At 38.9% G+C, this 27,983-nt stretch overlaps 1 protein-coding gene across 1 annotated transcript in view; it reads right to left on the bottom strand.

The window, feature by feature from the left end:
• PDE11A (phosphodiesterase 11A) overlaps positions 1-27,983 on the bottom strand; it is a 349,760-nt gene that overhangs the window by 293,103 nt on the left and 28,674 nt on the right. The window contains exon 2 of the mRNA XM_060178283.1: positions 26,731-26,889. Within this exon, the coding sequence (XP_060034266.1) occupies positions 26,731-26,889 (159 nt within the window). The remainder of the gene's footprint in view (positions 1-26,730; positions 26,890-27,983) is intronic.

The raw sequence follows: 27,983 nt of genomic DNA, 5'->3' as shown, positions 1-27,983 counted from the left end.
TACTAATGTTCTCTCTGCTAACAAATGGGACACGAGGCTATAAGTCAATTTCCCAGGTTTATACAACTATCAATCAAAGAGCCGGGCTTTGAATCTAAGAGCACTTGAATCCAAAGTCCCTGGCTCGTCTTGTAGAGTGGACTCAGAGCACAGTGGTCAACAACACAGTGCCTGTAGTCTACCTGTCTCCGAAGCTACCAGACTTTATGGGGCTGGCACATTATTTACACATTCTGTGCCCCAGAATTATCATACCGCACAGCAGTTCACAAAGCAGAAATTCAAAAACTCATATAAAATATGTTCCAAGTCCTTTCAGGAACTGCCAAGCTGATTTATTTATTTAAAATAATCATACTCTAGCAGACTAATAAATCAACTGGCATCTGATATAACTGAAGCAAGGTGCATGTTTGATCTTCAGAGGTAAGATCCCCAGTGGTTTCTGAGAGGCGACATTATGCTATGACTATTGGTAATCCAGTGCTTGTAGTTAAATGGCATTTTCTCTTTTCAGTCATTCTACACAACTCTCATTTAGTAAGTCAACTTGGTAACAGTATACATGTATAATAAACTTCTATTTAAAGTGAAACTTATGTCAACATTACTAAATCTTGTTGAAATGGTACGCAGTTTCATCACCACCTTTATTTCATTTACTCTCTGTGTTGCCTTCACTTATCAAAGCTATATTCATAGCTTTCTGGTAGTAATGGGGAATCTGTTTTAAATTATCATTTCAAAAAGCATGTAAGAAGAAGCATCATAGGGGATCCTATCATTTTCTGGAAGACTCACTTCAACCAAAACAATCAGTAATGAATAATATTCTTCTCTTGCAGTCGAAGACATTCAGCCACCACATTTGAAGAAATGAATTCATTTTTCAGTGGGATAGGAAGTCACAGAAAGTGACAAACTTTGAGCTTCACCGAAGCTCTATCACTAACCAGCTGTGTGTCACTGGACCAAATACTGCTTTGTGCCTCGATCTTTTGTTCTGTAAATAAGAAGTCTTTTGTTCTTGAATGTTGAGATTGTAAGAATTGGGGACCTGGGGACAGCACACCTGGTAGAGCAGGTGCCTTGGTGCCTGAGCCCCAGTAATACAAGGGCACCCATCACACAGGGTGGGGTTGTTGTGGTCTTCCCTTTCAGGCTCTCTCCTCCCCACCTCTCTCCCTCCCCTTCTCTCTCTCTCTCTCTCTCTCTCTCTCTCTCTCTCTCTATATATATATATATATATATATATATATATATATTTAAAATAAAAAGAAGGAAAATATTGATCCAGGAGTGGTAGAATCATGCATGTTCATGGTCCCAGTACCAAAAAGAAATGAAGAATTGGCAGTCCAAAGGAGAAATGTTGGGGTTCCAGGAGTCATGTAAAATGTTACATGAAGATCGAGAATGCCCAGGCACTTGTATTTACTTCCAAAACTCTTAAGGTAAATTGCTGGAAAAAGGGACTAAAAGGACCCTAGAAATAACTATGGACATAGAATGGCTATGAATATGCAATTGTGTGTGTGCAGTTAGGAAGGTTTTAAGATTTATACTCTGCTCTTGTTTTCACGCCGTTTTTGGTCATAGGAGGATCTGGAGCAAAAGCTCCCATAGACAGAAAAGCCTGGCTTGTACCTTCTGATGATAATCATGCCTTGTGAAGCAAAGTGCCATGAGAAGCAGGTAGAGGGTAAGAATGGAGGGTTGACCTTTGGGCAGTAAAGTCCTAGTATGGGTGGGGAGTCATGTACACATACTCCATGAGTCACGCAGAACATACATCTTCCTTGAATTGTTTGGCTCACTTGCCTTCAACTTCTGCTTTCTCTGATGTAACTGTAGTAAACACCAATACAAGGAGCCCAAACTTCGGTTAGGGGGCTGCACTGAGGATTCCCCTGCTGTGGGGAACTTCCTTGGATACAGCCCCTCGAGCACACTTGCTCCCTGCATTATGTGTATGAGTCTTTCTTTTCACTTAAGGCCACTTACGGCTGATGTCAGGGCCTGAAGCCTGAGAGAAAATAAGGTGACCTGTATATATGTCTATGTCAGACATGACCCTGGTCCTTCCCAGAAGAAATGGAGAACCATAACAAATTGAAATGCCATAGTATCGAAGGTGATGTATGTTTGTGTGTACGCATATAACACACACACATTCACAGATTTCTATGTAACTTGTCACTACAGTATAAGCGCTCTTAATTGTTTCACATCAGTAATTTGCAACAGAAATGGATTAACACTATAAAGCATATTGGCTTGTCTAGAGCACGCTGAACAGTCATAGCTAGGAAATTAATGCACCTGCCTACAGCTGTGCCTGCTAGCTGACAGGTATCGAGTGTATTTGTTCCCAAACCTCGTCATGTCAGTTTTACTAATATAACTTCAGAAATGAGCTTAATTACATAAATCAAATACATACATGAAATGCAAAACCATTTTATTTTGTGAGAAAATTCAATGTCCTAGAAAAAATTGATAAAACTGTCCTCAAAAAGATAAAGCCCTCAAGAAATATATGGATAAAACAATTTAAAAAATAGTCAAAAATCATAAAAACGTAGAGGGATTTGTGATTTCTGTCAATATAAATCCTTTTCAATATAGCTCTATTTTAAATCAAACACAGTATCAATGAATTATAGGCATGATTTACATAAAAAATAAAGTGGTTCCCTAGTTAGTGGACCCAGGATTAAAAAAAAAACTTTCCTAGTAAGGAAAGATTATCCAATGTTATAGATAACTACTTTATTTTTGAAATAATTATTTATAGTGGGGGCCTAACTAACCAATACTGTCTCAGTCATATAGATAAGAAGAATTCTGTATTATTTAACCTTATCTCCTTTATTTCTTCTTTCTTTTTCAGATCACTGTTCAGCTCTGGCTTATGTTGGTGTTGGGGACTGAACCTGGGACTCTGAAGCCTCAGGCACTATAGTCTTTTGCACAATGTTTATACTATCTCCCCGTCTGTGACCTTATTTTTAACATAACCTATTATAGTCACATCTTTCAGGTTTTACAAAGTACACAATAACCTTAAATTTCATTGATTTTTGCTTAAGGCATTGCACACTGGACATTACTTATTATAGATAGCTGATTCAAAACTTGAAGATTAAAGTCCTAACTTTGGAAACTGAATACAATATGTAATGTTCAACTTTTTTCCAACAAATGATCTTGAGACAGTGATCTTCTGGTTACTTTTCAAACAGATACAACCCTCTGCTATCTTCTCTCAGTAAAATTTCAAGGATTCCATGAAGACCCCCTCTCCCCCAAACCTATGCCACCTGACCAGCTTGTACATGTCTACAGTGCTGTAATTAATAATTCACACTAGTTTTCTTTCTTTGTTAAATATTTTATTTTATTAATGAGAAATTCAGGAGGAGAAAGAGAAAGAACCAGACATCATTCTGGTTGGTACATGTGCTTCCGGGGATTGAACACATGACCTCATGCTCGAGAGTCCAGTGCACCATCTCCCGGACCACAACACTACTTTTCAGAAATTATTTCTGAAAGCAGTTCCTCTCACAGTGAAAATTAAGAGTCAGTGAGCCCTCTCACCCTTGTGGAGGAGAAAAGGAAAAGAAAGGGTAAAGAACAGAAGGTCTCAGAATGTTAAGTGCATACTACGAGATTGCTAGTTTGCCCTAATGTTTGAAAATTTCAAGTATCTAGTCTATCATTCAACGGTCACAGAATAACTATTAGTTGACAACTTATAGAATCACCAAACTAAGAAATATTGTTTGCTTTCCAAGCTGCATTTTCCTAACTTCTAAGTGGGGACAATGGTATATATCAAACTGAATAGTTACATAAAATAAAGGTGTAGCAGATACAGTGAATGAATGAATATTAGTTTCACATCATTGCATGATTTTTTTCCACATCAGAAATCAAAAGATATTTTTTTACACTGATAGTTGAATAGATAATAAACAGCTGTCTCTTGAATCATTTTGCTTGGAAACATTCTATGTATGACTATTGCAGAAAAAAAAAAGATGGTGTTTACTCTCCTAGGAAATATTAAAAACAAGAAATGTCTCACCTGTGTTTTAATTTTTAACATTTATTGTATGTTTTGTTTGCTTATACTTTGTGCTATAGCAAAAAAAAAATTTAAAAAAGAGCCAATGTTCTTTTATGAATTTTTCAATGGCTCTCAAACATTCCTCACAGGTTTTTTTTTTTTTCCAGTGCCAAGGGCCTCAGGCACTTGTTTGATTTCACAAGTTAAGGCTGAATTTTTCACACAGGAAGAGAGAGACAAACAGAGATGCACAGAGAGGAACAGACAGCAAAGCACAGAAACTTTCCCTGGGGCCACAGCATTATCATGTGGAAGAGAGGGGCCTCTAGCCTGGGCCACTGTCCTCTTGCCAGGCCTCAGAAACCTTTCTCAAGTTAATGCTTTCTTCTTCATTGTCACAGCTCAGTATGAAAAGCAGCAGACTAGGTGTGTAAAATGAAATGAAGTCTCTCTCTCTCTCTCTCTGTGTGTGTGTGTGTGTGTGTGTGTGTGTGTGTGTGTGTGTGTCTGTGTGGATAGTACACCTGCTTTGTCAGTGCATAAACCAGATTCAAGCCTGCATTGGAGGAATAATCAGTGCTTTGATGATTTTACCACCCTACACACACACACACAGTGTGCCTCTGCCGCCCTCTTTTTTTTTTCTTTTTTGAAAAAAAAAATTATCTTTATTTATTTATTGGATAGAGACAGACAGCCAGAAATCAAGAGTGAAGGGTATGATAGAGAGGGAAAGTCAAAGGGACACCTGCAACACTGCTTCACCACCCTGCAAGTGGGGAGCAAGGGCTCAGACCTTGAGCATTGTTAACATGTGTGCTCAACCAGGTGTACCACCATCTGGTCCCATGTCTCTGCCTTTCTATCTCTCTCTCTTTCTACCTGAAAATGACACCCGAGTGCAATGAAGCTCCTAGCAACAACAGAAGAACAGGAGGAGGAGGTGGAGGAGAAAGACGAGGAAGAAGATAGCTTAGGACAAAGGAAAGAAAGAAAGGGTAGGGGGAGGGAAGGACAAACAATCCATTAGAATATGGGGCAAGAACTTAGAAACTTCAGCAAGGAAGACATCCAAAGAGCCAACAGACTCATGACAAAGTGCTCAAAGTCACTGTCAAAGAATTATAAATAAAGAGAATGATAAGATATAACTTTGTACCTGTGATAGTCATACATTAGAAAGAACAACCAAATGTTGGAAAAGATGTGGAGCATAAGAGACAATTCTGCACTGCTGGTAGAAGTATGAATTGGCCCAAACCTTTTGAAAAACACTCTAGAGATTTCTCAAAACACTAGGACCTACTCTGTGACATGGCAATTTCTCTCCTGGGAATTCACCTAAGGGGGGAAACACACACAACACACACACACACACACACACACACACACCTATCAGGAGAGATCTGTGTCCGCCTATGTTCATAGCAGCACAATTTGTAATAGTTAAAACCTGGAAGCAACCTAGATTACCAATGACAGATGAGTGGCTATATATATAGTCTATGTATTTTATATATATTATATATATATAATATAATGGGCTGGGCAGTGTTGAACCTATTTAAGCAAACATATTACTAAGGACTCAGGTTCCAGTCCCCACTCCCCACCTTCAAAGCGGATGCATCACAAGCAGTGAAGCATGTCTACAGGTGTCTTTCTTTCTCTCTTCTACAATATGCCCACCTCCCCTCTCAATTTGTCTCTGTTTTCTCAAATAAAATAGAAAGGAAAAAATGAAAAAAAAAATAGCCACCAGTAACAGTGGGTTCACTGTGCCAGCACAGAGCCCCAGTGATAAACTTGGTAGCAAAAAAGAAAAAATATATACATATATTTGCAATTACCTAGTCTATTATTTAAAAATGTAAAAACTAAGCACAAGGACCGGCATAAGGATCCCGGTTCGAGCCCCGGCTCCCCACCTGCAGGGGAGTCGCTTCAGAGGCGGTGAAGCAGGTCTGCAGGTGTCTGTCTTTCTCTCCTCCTCTCTGTCTTCCCCTCCTCTTTCCATTTCTCTCTGTCCTATACAACAATGACAACAACAATAATAACTACCACAATAAAACAACAAGGGTAACAAAAGGGAATAAATAAATAAAATAAATATTTTTAAAAATGTAAAAACTATATATCACAAATATAAGGACAGAGTCATATGAGTTAATTTGTGTATGCAGATTAAAATCTCCACAAGTATACATTTTAATGTTATTCCAATGATTGATGCTTCTAAGATAGCAGACCATGCAAACAGCATACATGGCATGCATTCTACCATCTTCCTTTTGACTGCATTTCTAAATACAGCACTAGACCAGCAGGTCTGTCTGTAGCGTGAGATCCCTTAGTGCCCATAACAAGTGTAGTACAAACACTCGCATCACTGAACCATGAAGGGCAAAGGTTATTTTTGCAAAGTACATTTCTGGGAATAACTGTGAAGAATCATCCTCCGAGTGAATGACTGTGACCTTGTGCTTCCAACACAAGCAGAACTATGTTTTATATGCTGGTTCTGGTGAAGATGTAATTTCAAAAGAGAGTGACTTATTACTCTACATGACTGGGGAACAATAACCCTTGCTTAACCCAATGATCTGTGCATTATCTTCCCCAAGGAAACAAGAAAAGAAAAAAGCTGTTCAGTTTCTAGTTTTCTTTTACTTAAGAAATCCATGCTTCAGATCAGACATTTGCCATAATTTCTATAGTTCTCTTGTTTTTCACTGAATGAGTCTTCAAAGTGGAAAGCAAATGGAAACATCCATGGCAACAAGCCTCAGGCATCAGAATCAAATCTTAAAACAGCAGCCATTCTAAACCCAGACCAAAGTGAGTTTATTTTAAATCTCAGCCACATAATTCCTGCCACCTATGCTCAGAAAATTCAAAAGACAGGAACAGCAATATTTTCATCATTATCCTGTGACTATCTTAATCATCAAAATGTAGTGTCAAACTGCTAAGATGATATTTTAAAACAAATTTAGAGTCAAATACTGAGAAGGAGCAGTGGACACGTAAGTCAAGGAAGTGTGATTCTGCTTTCATGTCAGAAGAGAGTAACTTTGGGCTTATTCTGATGCCTCATTCTGGGTATGGAAATAGAAAATTAGACAAAACACCTAGCAAATTTCACTTACATTTAACCAGAAAATACCACTGAGAGCTCATGGCAATAGGACTTGATGACAGTACTAAAATAAGGCAAAATTAATCAAAACTTTTGAGACAGAAAACAATACAGGTATGTTTTGAGAAACTGAACATACCTAATAAGCACTGACAACAAAGTTAAGATTTCACAGCTAGGGCCGAGGAGGTGGCGCACTGGGTTGAGCACACACGTTACAGTGCACAAGGACCCAGGTTTGAGTCCCTGGTCCCCACCTGCAGGGGGAAGGCTTCATGAGTGGTGAAGAAGGGCTGCAGGTGTCTCTCTGTCTCTCTCCTTCTATCACTCCCTTCCCTCTCAATTTCTGGCTGTCTATAGCCAATAAATAAAGATTTAAAATTTTTAAAAAATCAGTTAAAAGAAAGATTTCCAGCTAGATATTAAGTACTCAACTAAACACTGAGTGACATCTTTACAAAAAAGGTATTGACTTTCCGGAGGCTTATTCTATGCTCCATAGAACAATTCTTCCAAAAGCACCAAACAGGCTTTTCAGATGGCCAGAGCACCTTCAGGTCTTTTGATGATGTCAACTAATTCTAATTGAGGGATCATTTTAAATTCTCTCCAGTGAGAGAGTTGTGATATTGCATTTTAGTTTCATTTAAACCTCTTTCAAGAACTGAGGCTAATAGACCTTTAGAGTATCTCTGGGCAGCTCTAACTTATATAACCTCATTTTTAAAACTGTTCATTACTTTCTCCCCCTCTTAACGTGCTCTCACTGTAGCTCAGAGCTTCCCATGGGGAGCTTAGCTGCCTGCTTTGGTAATATAGTAGTGCCTACCTTTGAGACTCCTTCTCATTTTTAAATGGAGTGTACAGAATATGAAGGGGATGGGAGAAAGGCTTCTTAAGCATTGTTGATTGGGAATGGAAACAGAATCTGCCAGTGTAAATAGCCTCCAATCATATCTTGCCAGAATATTATCCAGGGCACATGTGGGTGATATAAAAGGAAATAATGGAAAATGACAAAAAGAAATGGTTTCATTTCTACCCCCATACAAAAAAATAAATAACAAAAGAAGAAATATTCTGGATTATTTTAAAAATCAATATACTGTAAGAAATAAAAATTACAATGTGTGCTATCGTCATCTTAAATTCTATTTGAATTCTGAAATGAGAAATATGATGCAGTTTCATTTAAATAGCAAACTTTTGCTAAATAAAGGGGAAACCCCTAAACAGACTTCCTGGAACACCCACTTCATTGCTCTGTGAAATTGAACAGTATATGAAAATTCTGACATGAATAACAGCTCTTTGAAGCAAAGAAAGCCACAGTTAGACTAGTCCTTATCCCCTTTTCACACTCAAAAGAAAAAAATCATTAAAAACATAAATTTTTAGTGCCTTTTTGTCAGTGAAGACACAAAGGTGAAATAAAAGGAAAATATTAAATTATCGACTTCATAGTTGTATGTGCACAAAGCCAACATCCTAAAAATAATTCTTGACTCTCTAGCCAATTAGTTTTTTATATATTTTTTTTACTGTCATAAGGCACAAACTTAGTTACAGGTATATGGAAAAGGCTGAAATGCCCACAGGCAGTGTGACTTAGAAGTAATGTTTTATCCAATCAGACATTCCAAAATTTATTAATAATGTAGAAGCACAATTATAATTATATATGTGTACCAAGTAGATCATGATTCTAAGTGTTCATGAGTCCCCAAAGAATAGATAACTCAATAGAAAAATTATGAACATTCACAAAGCAGCCCTAGGTTATCAAGAGGAGAAGGACAAACAGACACTATGTCCAGCTCTGCCACATACAAGACAAGTGATCCTAGAAACAATCTTAAATCTCTCCCATTCAGTTTTCACATAATAGTTACCCCCGGGTTGGGATGATGATGAAGTGACATCAGTATGCAAAGCATCTATCACTGAGTACACGATTAATAAATGGCTTGCTATTTTCTCATTTAAAAAGAAAAATAAGCACTGAGCAAAGCTTCAAGCTCTTCTGGTGTCAGTTCTTTGCTTTAAATTCCTTAGAAAAACAGTAAGTGTGGGAGCACAGGTTTAATATGCTATTAGAAGACAATAAATTGACAAGAATTTACATTCAGAAGTAATCAAAAAGCCATAGTCCATAATACAGAAGTGATCCAAACACTCTTTATTGCCATCAACTTTGTGGGACTTTGCCAATGTCAGAAATGGCATTTCACTGATTAAAAAACTAGCAGCCTCTTAATGTGCACAATAGATAAAAGATATGAACTCTAATTACTAAAGTTAATGATATTCAAGATATGTGTATTGGTAACAATATTCTAGAGGTAGTCTTAGAGCATGTACTAGTATGGTATAAAAAGCTCACATTTCCCAAACTTGTAGGAAACTTGGGGATAGAGTCTGAGACTAGTCCAATCCTGCCACTGGGTCAAAGGCTCCTGTTGTTGATTTGGTGGATTATATTAATTCACTTACATGTACAAAATCATCCTTAGCCCTAGGGTAAATTTGACTTGGATATGATATACAATCTTTTTGAGATGAATTGCTGAATCCAGTTTGATAGGATTTTATTCAAGAGCTCAGCATCTATTTCATCACAAATATTTGCCTCTAGTTAGTCTTTTGTTTGTTTTGCCATATCTATGCCAGCTTTTGGTATCAGAGCAATATTGGCTTCATAGAAAGTGCTAGGGAATATTCCTGAAGTCTCAATTTTTGAAATAATTTGATATATATATATATATATATATATTAGGCAGAATATATATATTAGGCAGACTGGAGGGTTTTTTTTTCCCTCTGGGGGTTACCAATGGGACTTGGTACCAGCATTATAAATCCACTGCCCCTGGGGACCATTTTTTCCATTTTATTGGATAGGACAGAGCGAGAGGAAGAGAGAAAGACAGACACCTGCAGTCCTGCTATGCTGCTTGCAAAGCTTCACTCCTGCAGGTGGGGAGCCAGGGGCTCAAACCCTGACCCTTGAGCAGGTCCTTGCACTTCTCAGAACATTAGAAATGGACCTACCCTATGACCCAGCAATTCCTCTCCTGGGGATATACCCAAAGGAAACAAGCAAACCTACCCAAAGAAATTTGCGTATACCTATGTTCACAGCATAATTTGGAATAGTCCAACCTCGAAAACAGCCCAGACGTCCAACAGCAGGTGAGTGAATAAAAACACTGTGGCGCATACACAATGGAATACTACTCAGCTATCAAAACTGATGAAGTCTTCTCTTTTGCTTCATTACGTTCAGTGAGATAAGTCAGAAAGAGCAAGAAAAATACCAGATGATCTCTCTTTGAAGTGGAAGTTAAGACACAAACCTGAAAAGGAAAACACCAGGCAAACCTTGGGCTGGGCAGAGTTTCCCGCACCAAAGCAAAAGGCTCTGGGGAAAATGGGTTGGGAGGGAGTGAAAAGGGTGATGGGCACTGGTGTGCCCATGTGGCAATAACCAAACTATCAACCACTGACCCTACAATATTAAGGATGGACAGACAGACAGAAATCAGATTCTCTTGGAAGGTTTTATAAAATTCACTGGTAAAACCATATAGTCCTGGAGTTTTGTTTCTGAGGAGACTTGATTACTGTTTCAATTTCCTCAGTTGTAACTGGTCTGTTCGTATTTTCTGACTGTTCCCAACTCACAAATATCAGGAAGATATGACTCTACTGACTTATTCATCTCTTCCAGAAATCTCTAGCTTGGTGGCATTTAGATGTCCATATTACTCTCTCCTGACACTTGGTTTCTGTGGTATCTATTGTGATGTCTCCTTTTTCATTTACAGGCCTGTTAGGGTCTTTTTTTTTTTTTTTCCTGAGCCTGACTAAATGTTTTTACATTGAAACTAAGAGCTGGTACTTCATACTACTCTTTTTTCTTTCTGACTAAACACATTGATTTCTGTAGGTAGAATAGGAGCACAGAAATCTGTGGCAGGTGTGGTGCAGAACTGAACACTGTAATCTTACAAGCTTGTAAGCTACTAACTTTAAGTACATATATGTTTAATTTAGAACAGTGGTTAAACAATTCATATGGAATGCTTGCATACACAGAATAAATTAAAATATGCTGAAATTAAGTAAAATTAAAAATCAAAGAAATAAAAATTTTAGATTACACTCTATAATTTGAGTAAAAGTTTATATATACTTGACATACTGTTTTTCACATCATAAAGCAACACTACTGTCTAGAGAGAAAGTGGGTAAAAATTTATAAAGATACTTAAAATTTTAAATTCCATCAGAGGTTCATGCTCAACATGATTTGCCACAAGGGTAATGTAAATCCAAACCTGATCACACCCGCTAAAATGCCTACAATAAAAAGCCAATAATAACAATAACTGTAAAAGTTATGAAAAATAGGAACATTCATACACTGCTGGTGGGTATGTATAAGGATGAATACGGGATAGTCTCACTCGTGGGCAGAACTTAAACAACAAGAACAGAAAGGGGAAGCACAAAGCAGAACTTGCACTGGTTTCTTGTACTGCAAGGACTTTGGGGAAGGAGGTCACAGGGTGTTGGGGGAAAGCGAGGGTGAAGGGTGGAGGGGGGGTCCAGGTACTGATACATGATGACGGAAAAGGACCTAAGCTGGGGGTGAAACTGTTTTGCAGACACTTTTCAGGGTGAGATAGAAAACTGTACCTATGTGCAAACAACTGTACTGCAAACCATTAACCTTCCAACAAAAAAGAAAGAAAGAAAAATTACAGATAAAAAAGGTTAGACATTAGTTAAATTACCCTAAGAATCTACAATTCCGGGAGTCGGGCTGTAGCGCAGCGGGTTAAGTGCAGGTGGCGCAAAGCACAAGGACCGGCATAAGGATCCCGGTTCGAACCCCGGCTCCCCACCTGCAGGGGAGTCGCTTCACAGGCGGTGAAGCAGGTCTGCAGGTGTCTGTCTTTCTCTCCTCCTCTCTGTCTTCCCCTCCTCTCTCCATTTCTCTCTGTCCTATCCAACAACGACAACAACAATAATAACTACCACAATAAAACAACATGGGCAACAAAAGGGAATAAATAAATAAAATAAATATTAAAAAAAAAGAATCTACAATTCCACACCTAGGTATACACCCCAGAAAAACAAAATCATATGTCCGCACAAAATCTTGTCCATGAAACAGCTGTCAATAAATCTATGTAAACCAAAAAAGAAATATGTATACAATTATAAGCAGAATGTTTATAGTAGTATTTTCATAATAGTCAGGAAGTGGAAAGAAGACAAAATATTTAACAACTGATGAAAGGATAAATAAAATGTAGTGTATCCGTACAACTGAATACTATTTGTCCATAAAAAAAAAATCGGCTTCCCTAGGCAGACAACCTCACCAATGTACCCTGGAATCCCACCTCTCTAGAGCCCCGCCCCACTAGGGAAAGAGAGAAACAGGCTGGGAGTATGGATCAACCTGTCAATGCCCATGTCCAGTAGAGAAGCAATGACAGAAGCCAGACCTTCCACCTTCTGCACCCCATAATGATCCTCGGTCTAGCTCCCAAAGGGATAAAGAATAGGAAGGCTTCCTATGGAGGGATGGGATGTGGCCCTCTGGTGATGGGAACTGTGTGGAATTGTACTCGTCTTATCTGACGGTCTTCTCGATCATTATTAAATCAATTAAAAATTGGCAGTGATTATATTATAACATATAGCAACCTGGGTAACATTATGCTAAGTAAAAGAAGTCAGTCATAAAAAACCACACACATTTTACATGATCCCATGTATAAAAAGTGTACCAGTAGGTAAATCCACAGACAGATGAAGTAGGCTATTGTTTGACTAAAATAGAGTTAGGGGTAAACAAAAGACTGTTAATGGGTATTCGGTTTCAAGATAGAGATATTTTTAAAACCAGTTATGGTGATAAGTATGCCCCATCTCTGCAAATTCATGGAAAACCATAACTGTACACTGCAGACAGGTGAATTTTAAGGTGTGACTGTATTACAGCACATTAGGAAATAATGTTCACCCCACTTGCAAGAAAGAAGCTTCAGAAGTGGTAAAACAGTGCAGCATGTGTCTCTCATTCTCTCTCCTTCTCTAGCTCCCCCTTCCTTTCAATTTCTCTCTGTCTTTATCCAAAAAAAAAAAAATTAAAAAAAATGACCACTTGGTGTGATGCATTCATCTTGCAGGCACCAAGCCCCAGTGATAATCCTGGTGGCAAATAAATAAATAAACAAAAAAAATATTCAAACCCCTTCATCCAGTAATCCTCACCATTAGTCTCAAATATTGTAAACTGCCATATATTAAACCTAAAAAAAATAGCAATTTAATAGAACTATCCTACGGATGCCACTCAAGGCTTATTCGCATAGAAAAATCACTAGGGGAGGGCAGTGAAATAACTCAGTTTGTGTGTTGGTTTGCCATATGTGTGACCCAACTTCGAGCCCAGCCCCCACCTCCTTGAAGGAAGCTTCAGCTTTGTATCCTCTTTTACTCTCATTAGTTCTTTGCCTCTATGTCTCTATCTAGAAAAATAAAAATAAAATATTTGGGGTGGGGATACAGTGCAGAGTCAGCATACTAGACTAGCAAGCCTGAGGTCCCAGAGGTCAGAGGAGCCACCACATTCAAGAGCTAAGGAGTTCCCTTCTCTCCCTCACTTCCTTTCTTCTCTCTCATAAACAAATGATTCCAACTTTTAATTGACAAGCTATTAACTGTAATTTTATTATAGCATGATTTAGAAACCTAAATATTGAATGAAATGGTTAAACTGGTATGTAAGTAAAGAAAAAGTAATAAAGAAATACACTAAGAATATTAGGTTACAGGAGTCGGGCGGTAACACAATGGGTTAAGCACAGGTGGCACAAAGCTCAAGGACAGGAGTAAGGATCCCGGTTCAAGCCCCCGGATCCCCACCTGCAGGGGAGTCGCTTCACAGGCGGTGAAGCAGGTCTGCAGGTGTCTGTCTTTCTCTCCCCCTCTCTGTCTTCCCCTCCTCTCTCCATTTCTCTCTGTCCTACCTAACAATGATGGCATCAATAACAACAACAATAACTACAACAACAATTTTTTTAAAAAGACAACAAGGCAACAAAAGGGAAAGTAAATGAATAAAATTTTTTAAAAATTTAAAAAAGAAACAATCTCATCATTGAAGAAATGGAAAACTAACCCAGAAAGACTAAGATTTTCAAGTCAAAGATAAACAAATATACCTACAATTCTTCTCAATCTCACTTTTAATATAACAGAATTTTATTTAAATTTTCCAAATTCCAATCCAAGTATTTTGTTGTCCTAGGTGTAAATAACTCTTGAAGTTTTATGCAGACTATAGCCCAACCAATTATTCAAAGAAGACAGCTATCTATCTGAATTTGAAATCTCCAGTAAACAAGAATTCTCAACACCCTGTTCTAATCTGTTAATAACAATTCTTCCTGCCAACAAAAGCTTATTTATTTCTAATCTGTATTTGCAGAATAGTGTCCCTTATCCAAATTCTGTGAGATAATTCTTTATCATTTTTCACATTAAGAAACAGTTTGACTAAAGATGATTTCATATTCTGCCAACTGTCAAAAATGGATGTACTGACCTTGAAAAATCATAATGCAGAAACTCCTGAGTATTCCACATTTCCCTTTCAAATACCTCAGAGTTCTTCTGTCCAGAAATATATATATCAGGGTAAGATCATTTCAGTCCAGGTGATGGTAAATTGATATTGTGATTATAGTTTGATATTCACGAGAAAATGTAGCATAAAGATGAGGGAGATGACTCCAACAACAATCCTAATCCATACTCCCAGTAGGATAGAAGTGATAGGAGGAAGAGGATAAGAGGGCTTTCAACTCCAGCTCTATTGGGGCGCAGAGATAAAGGAGGAAAAAGAGAGAGACATTTGGATGTAGCAATAGGATTATGGGAGGTTTGGGGGGGGGGGCAGGATTGGACCTGGAAGAAAAAGGGGAAATCATGTACAGATGTAGACAGATAGTTAAAGAGATGATAGTTAACCCATGTCTGTCTGCCACCTTGGGAGAACTATGGTGGCTTGCCACAAATGGATTGGAGATTCAGAACTCTGGTGGTAGGAATGATGTGGAATTATACCCCTATTGACATGCAATTTTGTAAAACAATATGAAATCACTAATAAATTTTTTAAAAAGAAAAAAATGAACATAGTACAAGATACGAACATAGAAACATGAAGAAAGAAAATGAACATAGAACAAGAGTGAAATGAGCATAGTAAAAAAAAACCAACATGTTTTTGTACTCCACATTTAGTGCTTACAGGGACATATAACTTATGTGACCACCTGAAGTTAACAAAAGAAAAAAAGAACATATATTCAATTAGTTTTCCATCACTTGTCATGGCTTAGATATCATAGTTGAAAGAGAAATTTGGATCAAATGTTACTACACAGCAAAACATATTCTATTTTTAAAAGTACATCATTTGAGGCCAGGTGATGATACACCTGGTTGAGCACACCTGTCACAACGCGCAAGGACCTGGGCTCGAGTCCCTGATCTCCTGCAGGGAGAAAGCTTTGTGAGTCATCACTCACATGAAGCAGGGCTGCACGTGTTCCCTATTTCCCCTTCACTAATTATTTCTGGCTGTCTCTATCCAACAAATAAAGATAAGATTTTTTTAAAAAAGAGCATCATTTAATTTCTTTTTCTTCTTTTTCTTTTTCTTTTTTTTTTTTAGTTTCAGGGAATAGGGTTTCTTTTTTGGCCTCCAGGGTTATCACTGAGACTCAACGCCTGCACTATGAATCCACCACTCCTGGAGGCCATTTTTTCCCATTTTGTTGCTCTTGTTGTTATTGTCATTGTTGTCACTGCTGTTGTTGCTGTTGGATAGGACAGAGAGAAATTGAGAGAGGAGGGGAAGACGGGGAGACAGATAGACACCTCCAGACCTCCAGACATGCTTCACTGCCCATGAAGCGACCCCCTGCAGGAGTCAGAGGCTTGAACCAGGACCCTTGTTCTGGTCCTTGCACTTCATGCCACATGTGCTTAACCCGATGCACTACCGCCTGTGCCGAATAGGGTTTTTTTAGCTCATATTTCAAACTTTGCATTACTATCTCCCTCTTGGGGAATAATGTGGCACTTTAATTTCAGCAGAAAGTATCCCTATCCATCCTCATGTAAGAAGCATTATCTTCTTTCTTTTTTGATGATATTTTTTTAAAAATAATTTTCTTGGTGGATTAATGGTTTCTGGGGAGTGAGGGCAGGCAGAGGGCTGGGGGAGTGCTTTGGGTCCTGGTGGATGATGGTAGAAAAGGGCCTAATTTGGGGGTGAGAGTGTTTTGCAAACACTTATCATGGGCAGACATTGTACCCATGCATAAGATACCATCTCAAGATGAGCTCTCTGGAGATTATCTGGCTTAGTTAGGCCTATTCTTTTCTGTGAAAGGGTTACAAAAAATATTGAATTGCCCACATTATAAAAGTTATATATGTAATTGCCGTTTGAAAATGTTATATTCTTACATGTTTCTTTTGTTTATTGTCTGTCTTTACTAGAAGACCTCTACACTATCATGCCCCAGGACTCATGCTCCCTACAGGGCCCCTCTGTGAGCACAGTGTGTGTGTGTGTGTGTGTGTGTGTGTGTGTGATGACACCATTTATTTGACTATATTCAAAGCTTACTTTCAATTCATCATCTTCTTGCCCCCCTGCAAAGAACTCTGTAAGCAAAACAAAGATGGTTAGTTTCATAATATTAAAATGAGGAGAGGGATGCTGGGAACCACTGTATCACAGAGTTACCCAATAGTAGGAATGGGACTAGACCACTTCTTTTTTTGTTTCTCAACCAAGTGTAATAATTGAGAAAAATTGGATCTTGATAGAGATATGCTCTGGGAAGTCTGGTAGGAAGAAGGCTCTCACACATGCAAAGTATAGCACAAGATCAAACTAGACACATTAAGAGGTGGAGAGAGACTTTCCAGAGCGCATGGAAAACTATATGCATGGTGAGAGGAGAAGTGAAGGCAGAGGAACTCTTTGGCAGATAAGAGAAGAAGAAGAAAACTGAAGCCTTTAATGTCAGTATTAGAATTCAGAACTTTAGACGTTGGTATGAGGCATGCCAGGGTGAACTCAGAGCCTCACACGTGCAAAGCATGTGCTCTGTCACTACACCATATCCCTGGCCCCAAAGGGCTCAGTTTTTTTTTTTTTCCTCAACAGCTGGAATAGAAAGAGGTAACTTGGACAGTGGAGGAAGAGAGTCCAGGATTCAAATGCCAAAGCTGTCTCTTTCTGTTTCCCAATCTTCTTCTTTTTCTTTCTTACAGCTCTTTATAAATAGCACATATGAGTGAGATCACCCAGTATTTCTCTTTCTGGCTTATTTCACTTAGCATGATCCCCTCCAGTTCCATCCATACTGTAGCAAAAAACAAGATCTCATCTATTCTTATAGCTGAATATTATTTTGTTGTGTATATATCCCACAACTTCTTTATCCACTATAATGTCTGTAGATACTTGGGTTTTCTCCAGACTTGGAGCAGGGTATACATTGCTTGATGAATATGGGTGTACATATATCTTTTGGACATTGTTTCTGTGTTCTTCAAAGAGATACCGAGGAGGGGTGTCACTGGATCATGTAGGAGATCTATTCTTAAATATACTGAAGCATTTCCATAGAGGCTGGAGTAATCAGCATTCCTTCCAGCAGTGTAAAAGTACTCCCTTGTCTCCACAACAGCAACCTTTGCTTCTACTCTTGTTAATGTGATCATTCTCACAGGTGCTGGCTGATGTCTCATTGATGTCTTTGACGAACATTTCTCAGATAATGAGTTTTCCTTTTCCCAGGTGCCTATAGGCCATCACTGTATCTTCCTTGGTGAACTGTCTGTTCAAGTCTTCTCCCCATCTTTTGATGAGGTTTTTTTGTTGGCGGCAGTGTGAGTTCTGAGTTCCTTACATATCTTGATTACTAGTCGTTTATCCTACACACAATGGGCAAATATCTCACCCCATTTAGTAGGGTATCTTTTTTGTTGTGGTGATGGACACAAGAGAAAATATGCATGTAGCTAACTAGTTGTAATTTTATTTTTCTTCTTGGGCATTTGGTCATATGTTTTTATCCAGTTGTAGTCACTGGGGAATATTAATATGAAAAATATTAAGCTATAAAATATTGGGAACTGGGAGTCAGGTGGTAGTGCGGCGGGTTAAGCACACATGGCGTGAAGCATAAGGACTGGCATAAGGATCCTGGTTCGAGCCCCCCAGCTCCCCACCTGCAGGGGAGTAGCTTCACAGGCGGTGAAGTAGGTCTGCAGGTGTCTATCTTTCTCTCCTCCTCTCTGTCTTCACCTCCTCTCTCCATTTCTCTCTGTCCTAACAATGACGACATCAATAAAAACAACAATAATAACTACAACAACAATAAAAAGGGCAACAAAAAGGAAAAACAAATACTATATATAGATAAGATAGATAGATTGGGAACCACTACTATAAGCAGACAATTATCACTCTGGAATAGTGCATTGAAAGAGCATAAAGAGGAGAATTTATGTAATTAATTAGGAATATAAATAAGTGTATGACAATGAAATAGCTCACTAGGATAGTGTGCTGCTTTGTCATATGTATGTGACCCTGGTTGGAGATTGGCCCCCATTGCAGGAGGCTTTGGTGCTGTGCGCTCTCTCTCTCTCTCTCTCATCTCTCTATCTCTGTATTTAAAAAGAAATAAATAAAAATAAAAATATGGGAGTGAAAATCACAAGACCACATTAGAGGCAGAGCAACCTGTGTCTGTAGAGTTGTAACCCCTAAGATGGAGCCTGGCAGACTAACTTTCCAACTTACCCTGAGGGTACTCTACACAGCACTAACCTCTTTTATAAGAACACTTTAAAAAGGAACTATTTGAAAAGTATTTTGAAAAATATCTATGTGTAGAAAATAACTTTGTGGTCCAGGAGGTGGCACAATGGATAAAGCATTGGACTCTTGAGCATGAGGTCCCAAGTTCAATCCCTGGCAGCACATGTACCAGAGTGATGTCTGGTTCTTTCTCTCTCTCCTCCTATATTTCAAATAAATAAATAAATAAATAAATAAAATTTAAAAAAGGAAAATAACTCTTCATAAAATAACAGCAAAAATCTGCTTATCCCTGTTCCCATTAAATTGATCTTATTAAACTAGTTATTCGGGAACTGGCTATTATGATAAGAGAATTTGAAGTCGTATCTAGAGGCTTGCAAAACAAATAAATGAATGAGTACTGTGTCAGTCAAATGCTGCGCAAATCACAAATCAGTAAGCTGCATTCAGCCTTCAGAAGAAGAAAAAGAAAAAGAGAAAGAAGGGAGTTGGGCGGTGGCGCAGTGGGTTAAGCGCAGGTGGCGCAAAGCACAAGGACCGGCATAAGGACCCCGGTTCGAACCCCTGGCTCTCCACCTGCAGGGGAGTCGCTTCACAGGCGGTGAAGCAGGTCTGCAGGTGTCTTGTCTTTCTCTCTCCCTGTCTTCCCCTCCTCTCTCCATTTCTCTTTCCTATCCAACAACGAACAACATCAACAATGGTAATAATAATAACCACAACAAGGCTACAACAACAAGGGCAATAAAAGGGGGAACAAATGGCTTCCAGGAGCAGTGGATTCATGGTTGCAGGCACCGAGCCCAGCAATAACCCTGGAGGAAAAAAAAGAAAAAGAGAAAGAAAAGCCAAGAGCTTGTGAAATCCTTCCCTCTCTGGCTATGAAACGTAGGCCTGTCACAAACAGCAAAACTGCAGAGTCTGAGAGACGTATTAGCATCACCATGCATCACTCTCAGCACCTACTGGCAGGGGACCATCATCAGTAACAAGTTCCTGGCCTGTGTGAACAAATCCTCAGCAGCCATGCTCATCTGACCTCACTCCAGCTCTGCAGAGTGTCAGCATGAGGGAGAGCAGCAGGCTAGGCAGACACTGAGTTATGAGCTAAAGAGAGCTGACCACAGATTCAAGAAACCCTGTAGAGATTATCCAAAGAAAAAAGCCACAACTGGTTACAGATTGGAAAGTTACTAATGGATATATCATTCTCTATGCAGTGCTACAATAAGAAATGGTTCCTCTGAGCTATCCCTGGGAAAAGTAGACGAGAACCCACATCCATTTCTATATCCCAGGATTCATTCTGATATATATCTTGGTAAATGACCAATGTTGGTTCCCATCCAGTTCTCATTTAGTTTATTCTTTAAAATAACACCTTCCTGGGGGCTGGGCAGTGGTGCAGCAGATTAAGCACACATGGTGCTAAGCACAAGGACTGGTATATGGATCCTGATTCAAGCCCCCGGCTCCCCACCTTCAGAGGGGTCACTTCACAAGAGGTGAAGCAGGTCTGCAGGTGTCCTTCTTCTCTCCCCCCTCTATCTACCCTTCTTCTCTTAATTTCTCTCTGTCTTATCCAACAACAACAGCTATATTAACAATAACAACAACAACAAAAAAGTAAAAAATGGCCACCCTGATCAGTGGATTCCTAGTGCAGGCACCAATCCCCAGTGATAACCCTAAAGACAAAAAAAAAAAAAAAAAGATAAAATGAAATAAAATACACCTTCCTTTACTCACCCAGGAATAACAAAGTGGATAATTAACTGGTTGCAAGGACTCTCAGTATCCCACATAAATTAGTTATCTTACACATATCATTGAAAAACAGAAACATCTGCTAGAAACTCATGAGGTAGACCAGAAGATTCCAATCATCTCTTCTATATATACTGCTTTTGTGAACACATCCAGTGTGAATTACTAAATGGATTATATGTCAGATGGTAACAGAAATCATTAAATTATTAATGTGTGCACATGGTGGTCTACATTTCACACAAAACTCTATTACTGAAAAGTCATTTTGTAAAACGGCATCTTGTTGCTGTTTTCCTTGCATTTATCTGATCATCTGTGACTCTGAGCATTCTTTCATGTGTCTACTGACCCTTGGCATCTCTGCGTTGGGGAACATTCTGCCCATCTCCTGCATGCTTCAATGGGACTGTTTGGTTTTTATTGCGAGTTTGGAGATTTTTTACTTGATATGACAGAGAAAAATTGAGAGGGAAGAGGGAGATAGATAGATAGATAGATAGATAGATAGATAGATAGGGACAGACAGACAGACAAGAGAGAGAAAGACAGACACCTGCAGATCTGCTTCACTCCCTCTGCAGGTGGGGAGTGGGGCCTAGAGCTTGGATCCTTGCACATGGTTACATGTGTGCTCAACAAAGTGTACCATCACCTGGCTCCTGTTGATGTATTTTGGTAATTAGCCCTTTGTCCGATGTATGGCATGTAAAGATTTTCTTGTGCTCCATGGTGAGTCTCTCTGTTTTGGTAGAAGTGCCTTTAGCTATGCAGAAACTTTTCAGTTTGATCTTATCCCAATGGCTTACTATTGGTTTTGTTTTTCTTGCTGTTGGACTTGTCATCAAATATGTTTTTAAAGTTTACATTTAAAAAAAGAGTTCTGGGAGTTGGGCGGTAGCACAGCGGGTTAAGCACAGACAGCACGAAGCACAAGGACCGGCATAAGGATCCCAGTTTGAGCCTCCAGCTCCCCACCTGCAGAGGAGTCACTTCACAAGTGTTGAAGCAGGTCTGCAGGTGTCTGTCTTTCTCTCCCCCTCTCTTCACTGCCTCTCTCCATTTCTCTCTGTCCTATCCAACAATGACAACATCAATAACAACAACAATAATAACTACAACAATAAAACAAGGACAACAAAAGTGAATAAATAAATAAATATGAAAAAAAAGAGTTCTTCCACTAAGGAGAGTGGTAAAGCAACTGAAGATAATTCTTCCAGTGCTGCACACACCTGGCCATGCATAGGGTCTGGGTTTGAATCCCAGAACCACATGGAAGGGACCATGGCACTACGGAAAACTACACAGATCCTATGTGCAACTATACGGGATAAATAAATAACCCAGAAATGAGTATACCACATTTACTTTTTCAATTATTTGAGATAAACAATTCGTTAGTTTTCATTATTGCAAAATATTTTGGAGTTACATCAAACATAACACAGTTACCAGTCTCCAGCAATCAATACTCTAAGATAACAGGATATTATAATAAATGTGTAATAATTTTGTCACTAGCCATATACGTGATAGTATACAGCTGTATGTATAAAATAAAACTAATATGGTTAAATTATTTTAGTTTAACTTTAAGATAGGTGGTACGGTCTCCTAAAGGTAATTTATTGACAGTAAGAGCCATATCCTACACTTGACATCAATAACCTGTTTTACTTCTCAAAACAACCCTATAGTGGAGGTTACAAGGTTAAGAGGGACTGAGCAGCCTGTTCAAGGTCATTCAACATAGATTTAAGTCTGCCATAGATAATATCTGACCTAAAGTCCCTTACCAAACACTAGCCACCGCTTCTGCTTCCTTGCTTACAGTCAACACTGAATAGTTGTTTCTGAGATTTATTCAGGGGTTGTGAGAGAAGGTTGTCTGAAGTCTGACAACCCAGACTTCAGTCTTGCCCACCAGACTAAGGAAAATTAATTTTGAGTTTGAAAATGTGAATGAACAAAGGTGTTGGAACACTGTGAAAAGTAGCAAATGCACTCTGCTACCATCTTGACATTTCCAAAACCTATCTGGTAACTTGCAGTAAGAGCTATAAAACTTTTCTTAGCCCTTGACTCAGTAATTTCAGTCTTTGGAATATGTATGCCCAAAAGAAATGATACAGTCAGAAAAGTTAATTTTTCCAAGCTGTACATTCAGGGGTTATTTATATCAGAGGAAAATTGGATACAACCAAAATTGTCAGTAATATGACAATGACTAAAAAAAATTAAGCTATGTAGAAAAAGAAAAAGGGGTAAACTTATAACCTCTCAAAATGACAAATTTATACTACATTCACACATGAACAGAGCTGTAAGGAATAACTCTTTTATGTTAAAAGCACAGTACAGGGAGTCAGGTGGTAGCGCAGCGGGTTAAGCGCACATGGCGCAAAGCGCAAGGACTGGTGTAAGGATCCTGGTTCAAGCTCCCGGCTCCCCACCTTCAGGGGAGTCGCTTCACAGACAGTGAAGCAGGTCTGCAGGTTTCTATCTTTCTCTCCCCCTCTCTGTCTTCCCCTCCTCTCTCCATTTCTCTCTCTGTCCTATCCAACAACGACAACAATAATAGCTACAACAGCAAGGGCAACAAAAGGGAATAAATAAATAAATAAATAAATATTGTTTTAAAAGTACAGTACAAAGTAGTATAAGCATCATCTTTTATAGCCAAGTAAAGCAGTATGTTCCCAAAATTGGGAACAAAACAAAAGAAGTGTAACTCATAAGATGTATCTCTCCTTGAATATCATTGTTGAAAGTCTAATAGTTCCTGGCATAAAGGTTATGCTTAATAAGAAGCCTATATAAATTATATAATTTCAAATGTAGTTGACTATATCTCACATGTATTAATGTGTGATCAGTTAAAAAAAACGAAAACCTATTCTTTCATAAAGACTTATGAGGTCCCAGTTCTTTCCCTATATTTTCTTATTCAATATCCCTACATAAACTTATGAGATAAGTATGATTATAAATGCTTTTCAAAGGGAAGAACACTGGACCACAATAAAGCACAGAATTGTGCAAGGTTATACAGGTTGAAGTAGAGACAGAAGTTCAAATCAGGTATATGGCTTACATGCAATGATTATGCCACAATGTCTTCCCTTACTTAGAAGTATCTAATTACTGTTATTTCTCATTAATTATTTCTAGATTTCATCTTCAGCTTTTCTTCATTATTATTTCTGTGTGTCTTACAATATATATAATTCTTGAATTAAAGATCAATAACCAGATAAAGAAACAGAGATAAGATACATTCCATCCAGTGTCAACTGCATTAATCCATCTGCCTTAACTAGAAGGATAACATCCTAAAAAGTGACACTAGACTTCTGTTTACACAGGTAAAGAATTATAGAGACTTGAAACATAAAATTCTGGGTACATGAAATAATTCCACATGTGAAATATATAACATCTGAAGCAAGGAAATTCTCAAATAAGGCTGAATCAAATAAATAAGATGTCTGGGAAGATGGGTCCTGATATTGGGGCAGTTTGGAATGTTCCTACTCATGACCAAGAATGTGAGCTCTGATCTATAAGGATGCAGAGGTCACATAGGCTCCTAAGCTGAATATGGGCCCCAGATCACATCAAATTGATGGGGTTTACAGTCAACAATATTTATACACCTTTCCCATATTTGGGAGCTACTCTCTTCTCTGATCCAGCTTTCTGGTCCTTTTTCCAGCCATGACATCATCTCCCCAGACAATAACTAGGATCCACCTGCATATCATATTTCAAATTCGGGAAAAAAAAACTAGTATAGTCACAGACACTTTGGAATATAACTAAAATATGCCTACTAGCTATCTACAAAACAGAGATTCCCCCACAATTCTTCACCTGCACTATTCCAGCCTTTAGGTTCGTGACTAGTCAACAATTTGTTTGGCTTGATATGTTAAACTCTCTTTTCAGCCACCAGGTTCCAGATGCTAGCAGGATGCCAATCAGACTTCCCTGGACAGACAACCTCACCAATGTGTTCTGGAGCTCCGATTCCCCAGAACCCCGCCCAACCAGGGAAAGAGAGAGGCAGGCTGGGAGTATGGATTGACCTGTCAACGCCCATGTTCAGCGGGGAAGCAATTACAGAAGCCAGACCTTCCAACTTCTGCATCCCACAATGACCTTGGGTCCATACTCCCAGGGTGTTAAAGAATAGGAAAGCTATCAAGGGAGGGGAGGGGATACGGAGTTCTGGTGGTGGGAATTGTGTGGAATTGTACCCCTCTTATCCTCTGGTTTTGTCTGTGTTTCCTTTTCATAAATAAATAAAAAATATATATCGAGTCGGACAGTATTGCAGTGGGTTAAGCGCACGTGGCACAAAGCGCACGTGGCGCAAAATCCAAGGACCGGCCTAAGGATCCCACTTCAAGCCCCTGACTCTCCACCTGCAGGGGAGTCGCTTCACAAGCAGTGAAGCAGGTCTGCAGGTGTCTATCTTTCTCTCCCCATCTCTGTCTTCCCCTCCTCTCTCCATTTCTCTCTGTCCTATCCAACAACGATGATGACAACAACAATAACTACAATAAAACAACAAGGGCAATAAAAGGGAATAAATAAAAATATTTTTAAAATATCAACAATATAAAGAGAGAAAAACAAAAAAAAGAAATAAGATGTCTGAAAATGACAAATATAGGCTATTTTTCAACTATTTGGGAAAGTTATTGTTTAGAAATAGAAAACCATAAGCAATAAAGTGCAGTGTGTGATCTGCATGCATGCAATTCAGGTTCAAGCCCCACCACCACAAGAGAGAACCATGGCACTGAGGTTTTTAAAAAATCATTTAAAAATCATAAAAGTTTTAAAAAATCATATATAGATGCATGGCAGTCATCAAATTTAAGCAAGCTAATTTGAAATTTTCTTTTACCACCCATGTTATAAACAGCCCACCAGACTCTACTTTAACATGAAAAAGTTTCAGAGCTAGAACTTCAGTTCTTTGAAGAGTCTAACTGGTTAACTAACTACTGGTGAAAAAATTTAAGATTTCAGGGTAAAAACATATATAACTTCTACCAAGGTAAAAAAAGGGGGGAGGGACAGAGTAGAACTGGGACTGGGTTTGGTGTATCGCACCAAAGTAAAGGACTTGGAGTTGGGGGGACTTTCAGGTCCTGGTTCATAGCAGTGGAGGAGGACCTAGGCTGAGTGAGAGTGTTTTGCAAAAAACTGAGAGATTTTACATATGTATCAACAACTGTGTTCACTATGAACAATTAACCCCTTTAGTAAAAATAAATAAAACATAAGAGAGCAAAGTAGAAGACCAGAGAATAGTAAGACTACTACTGAAGTTTGCAATGAACAGCAAACTAGGAAAAAGATGAAGTGATTATTTTCAATTATATCACGTTCTATGAAACATAAAAAACTAATTATGTTTTTATTGTTGCTGTTATTGATGTCATCATCGTTGGATAGGACAGAGAGAAATGGAGAGAGATGGGCAAGACAGAGGGGGGAGAGAAAGACAGACACCTGCAGACCTGCTTCACCGCCTGTGAAGCGACTCTCCTGCAGGTGGGGAGCTGGGGATGTTTTATATGATATCAGAGTTACTCGAAACTTTACATCAGGCTCAACCTGACGCTGTTGACCGGCTATGGAAGAAGGGCAAACGCTAGAAGAAGAGTTACTTGATCCATAAATCAAATGGTCCAACAGCTAGTTACATAATTTCTACCCCTTTTCAGGAAGAATAGCAATTAGTGCTCAAAAAAAAGAGAGAGAGGTAGAAGTACAAAAAGTATGAAATCTCACCTTTTCATCATCCTCTGTAAATGGAGCACCTTCAGGAGTCTTATTTATTGCTTGGGCCACACCAATGATCTCACCATCACTGCTTCGGATAGGCATGCACAATAATGATTTTGTCTTGTAGCCAGTTAGCTTGTCGATTTCATCATTGAATCTTCGATCCTAAAAATAAGACAGAGTATGGGGTTTACAGTCAACAATATTTATACACCTTTCCCATATTTGGGAGCTATCCTCTACCCTGATTCAGCTTTCTGGTCCTTTTTCCAGCCATGACATCATCTCCCCAAATAATAACTAGGATCCACCTGTATATCAGATGTCAGGCTCAGGGGGAAAAAAAATTATATAGCCACAGAACCTTTGGAATATAACTAAAATATGCCTACTAGCTATCTACAAAACAGAGATCCCCCCCCCCAACTCTTCATTTGCACTACTCCAGCCTTTAGGTTCATGATTAGTCAACAATTTGTTTGGCTTTATATGTTAACTCTCTTTTCAGCCACCACGATCCAGATGCTAGCAGGATGCCAACCAGACTTCCTTGGACAGACAACCTCACCATTGTGTCCTGGAGCTCTGATTCCCCCAAAGTCCTGCCCCACTAGGGAAAGAGAGAGGCAGGCTGGGAGTATGGATCAACCTGTCAACGCCCATATTCAGCGGGGAAGCAATTGCAGAAGCCAGACCTTCCACCTTCTGTACCCCATAATGACCCTGGGTCCATACTCCCAGAGGGTTAAAGAACAGGAAAGCTATCAGGGGAGGGGAGGGGATACGGAGTTCTGGTGGTGGGAATTGTGTGGAATTGTACCCCTCTTATCCTATGGTTTTGTCAGTGTTTGCTTTTTTATAAATAAAATTTTTTAAATTTTTAAAAATTTAGACAGAATAGACATTATCTGTATGTGCACTGTTGTTAGAAAGAGAAAAGTGTATTTTATGTGTGTTACCTTATCACTGAGAACTTTACATACGCAATTTTTCTTCTTTCCTTGATAGCAGGGCTTCACTGGGGCCTTCTGGCTCTTTGCATAGTATATGCACGTGGTGGCCAGAGGCTTGAACACGGGTCCTTGCAGTAGTGTGTACTCTACTAGGTGTGTGTACTCTACACCTAGTACTCTAGTGTGTACTCTACACCTAGTACTCTAGTGTGTACTCTACTAGGTGTGTGTACTCTACACCTAGTACTCTACACCTAGTAGTGTGTACTCTACTAGGTGGTCACTCTCCAAAACCCTTCCATATAA

Source organism: Erinaceus europaeus, chromosome 18 (assembly GCF_950295315.1).
Source record: "Erinaceus europaeus chromosome 18, mEriEur2.1, whole genome shotgun sequence".
Taxonomy (NCBI): domain Eukaryota; kingdom Metazoa; phylum Chordata; class Mammalia; order Eulipotyphla; family Erinaceidae; genus Erinaceus; species Erinaceus europaeus.
The sequence above is the reverse complement of the archived record's forward strand: the minus strand, read 5'-3'. Positions and strand labels throughout refer to the sequence as shown.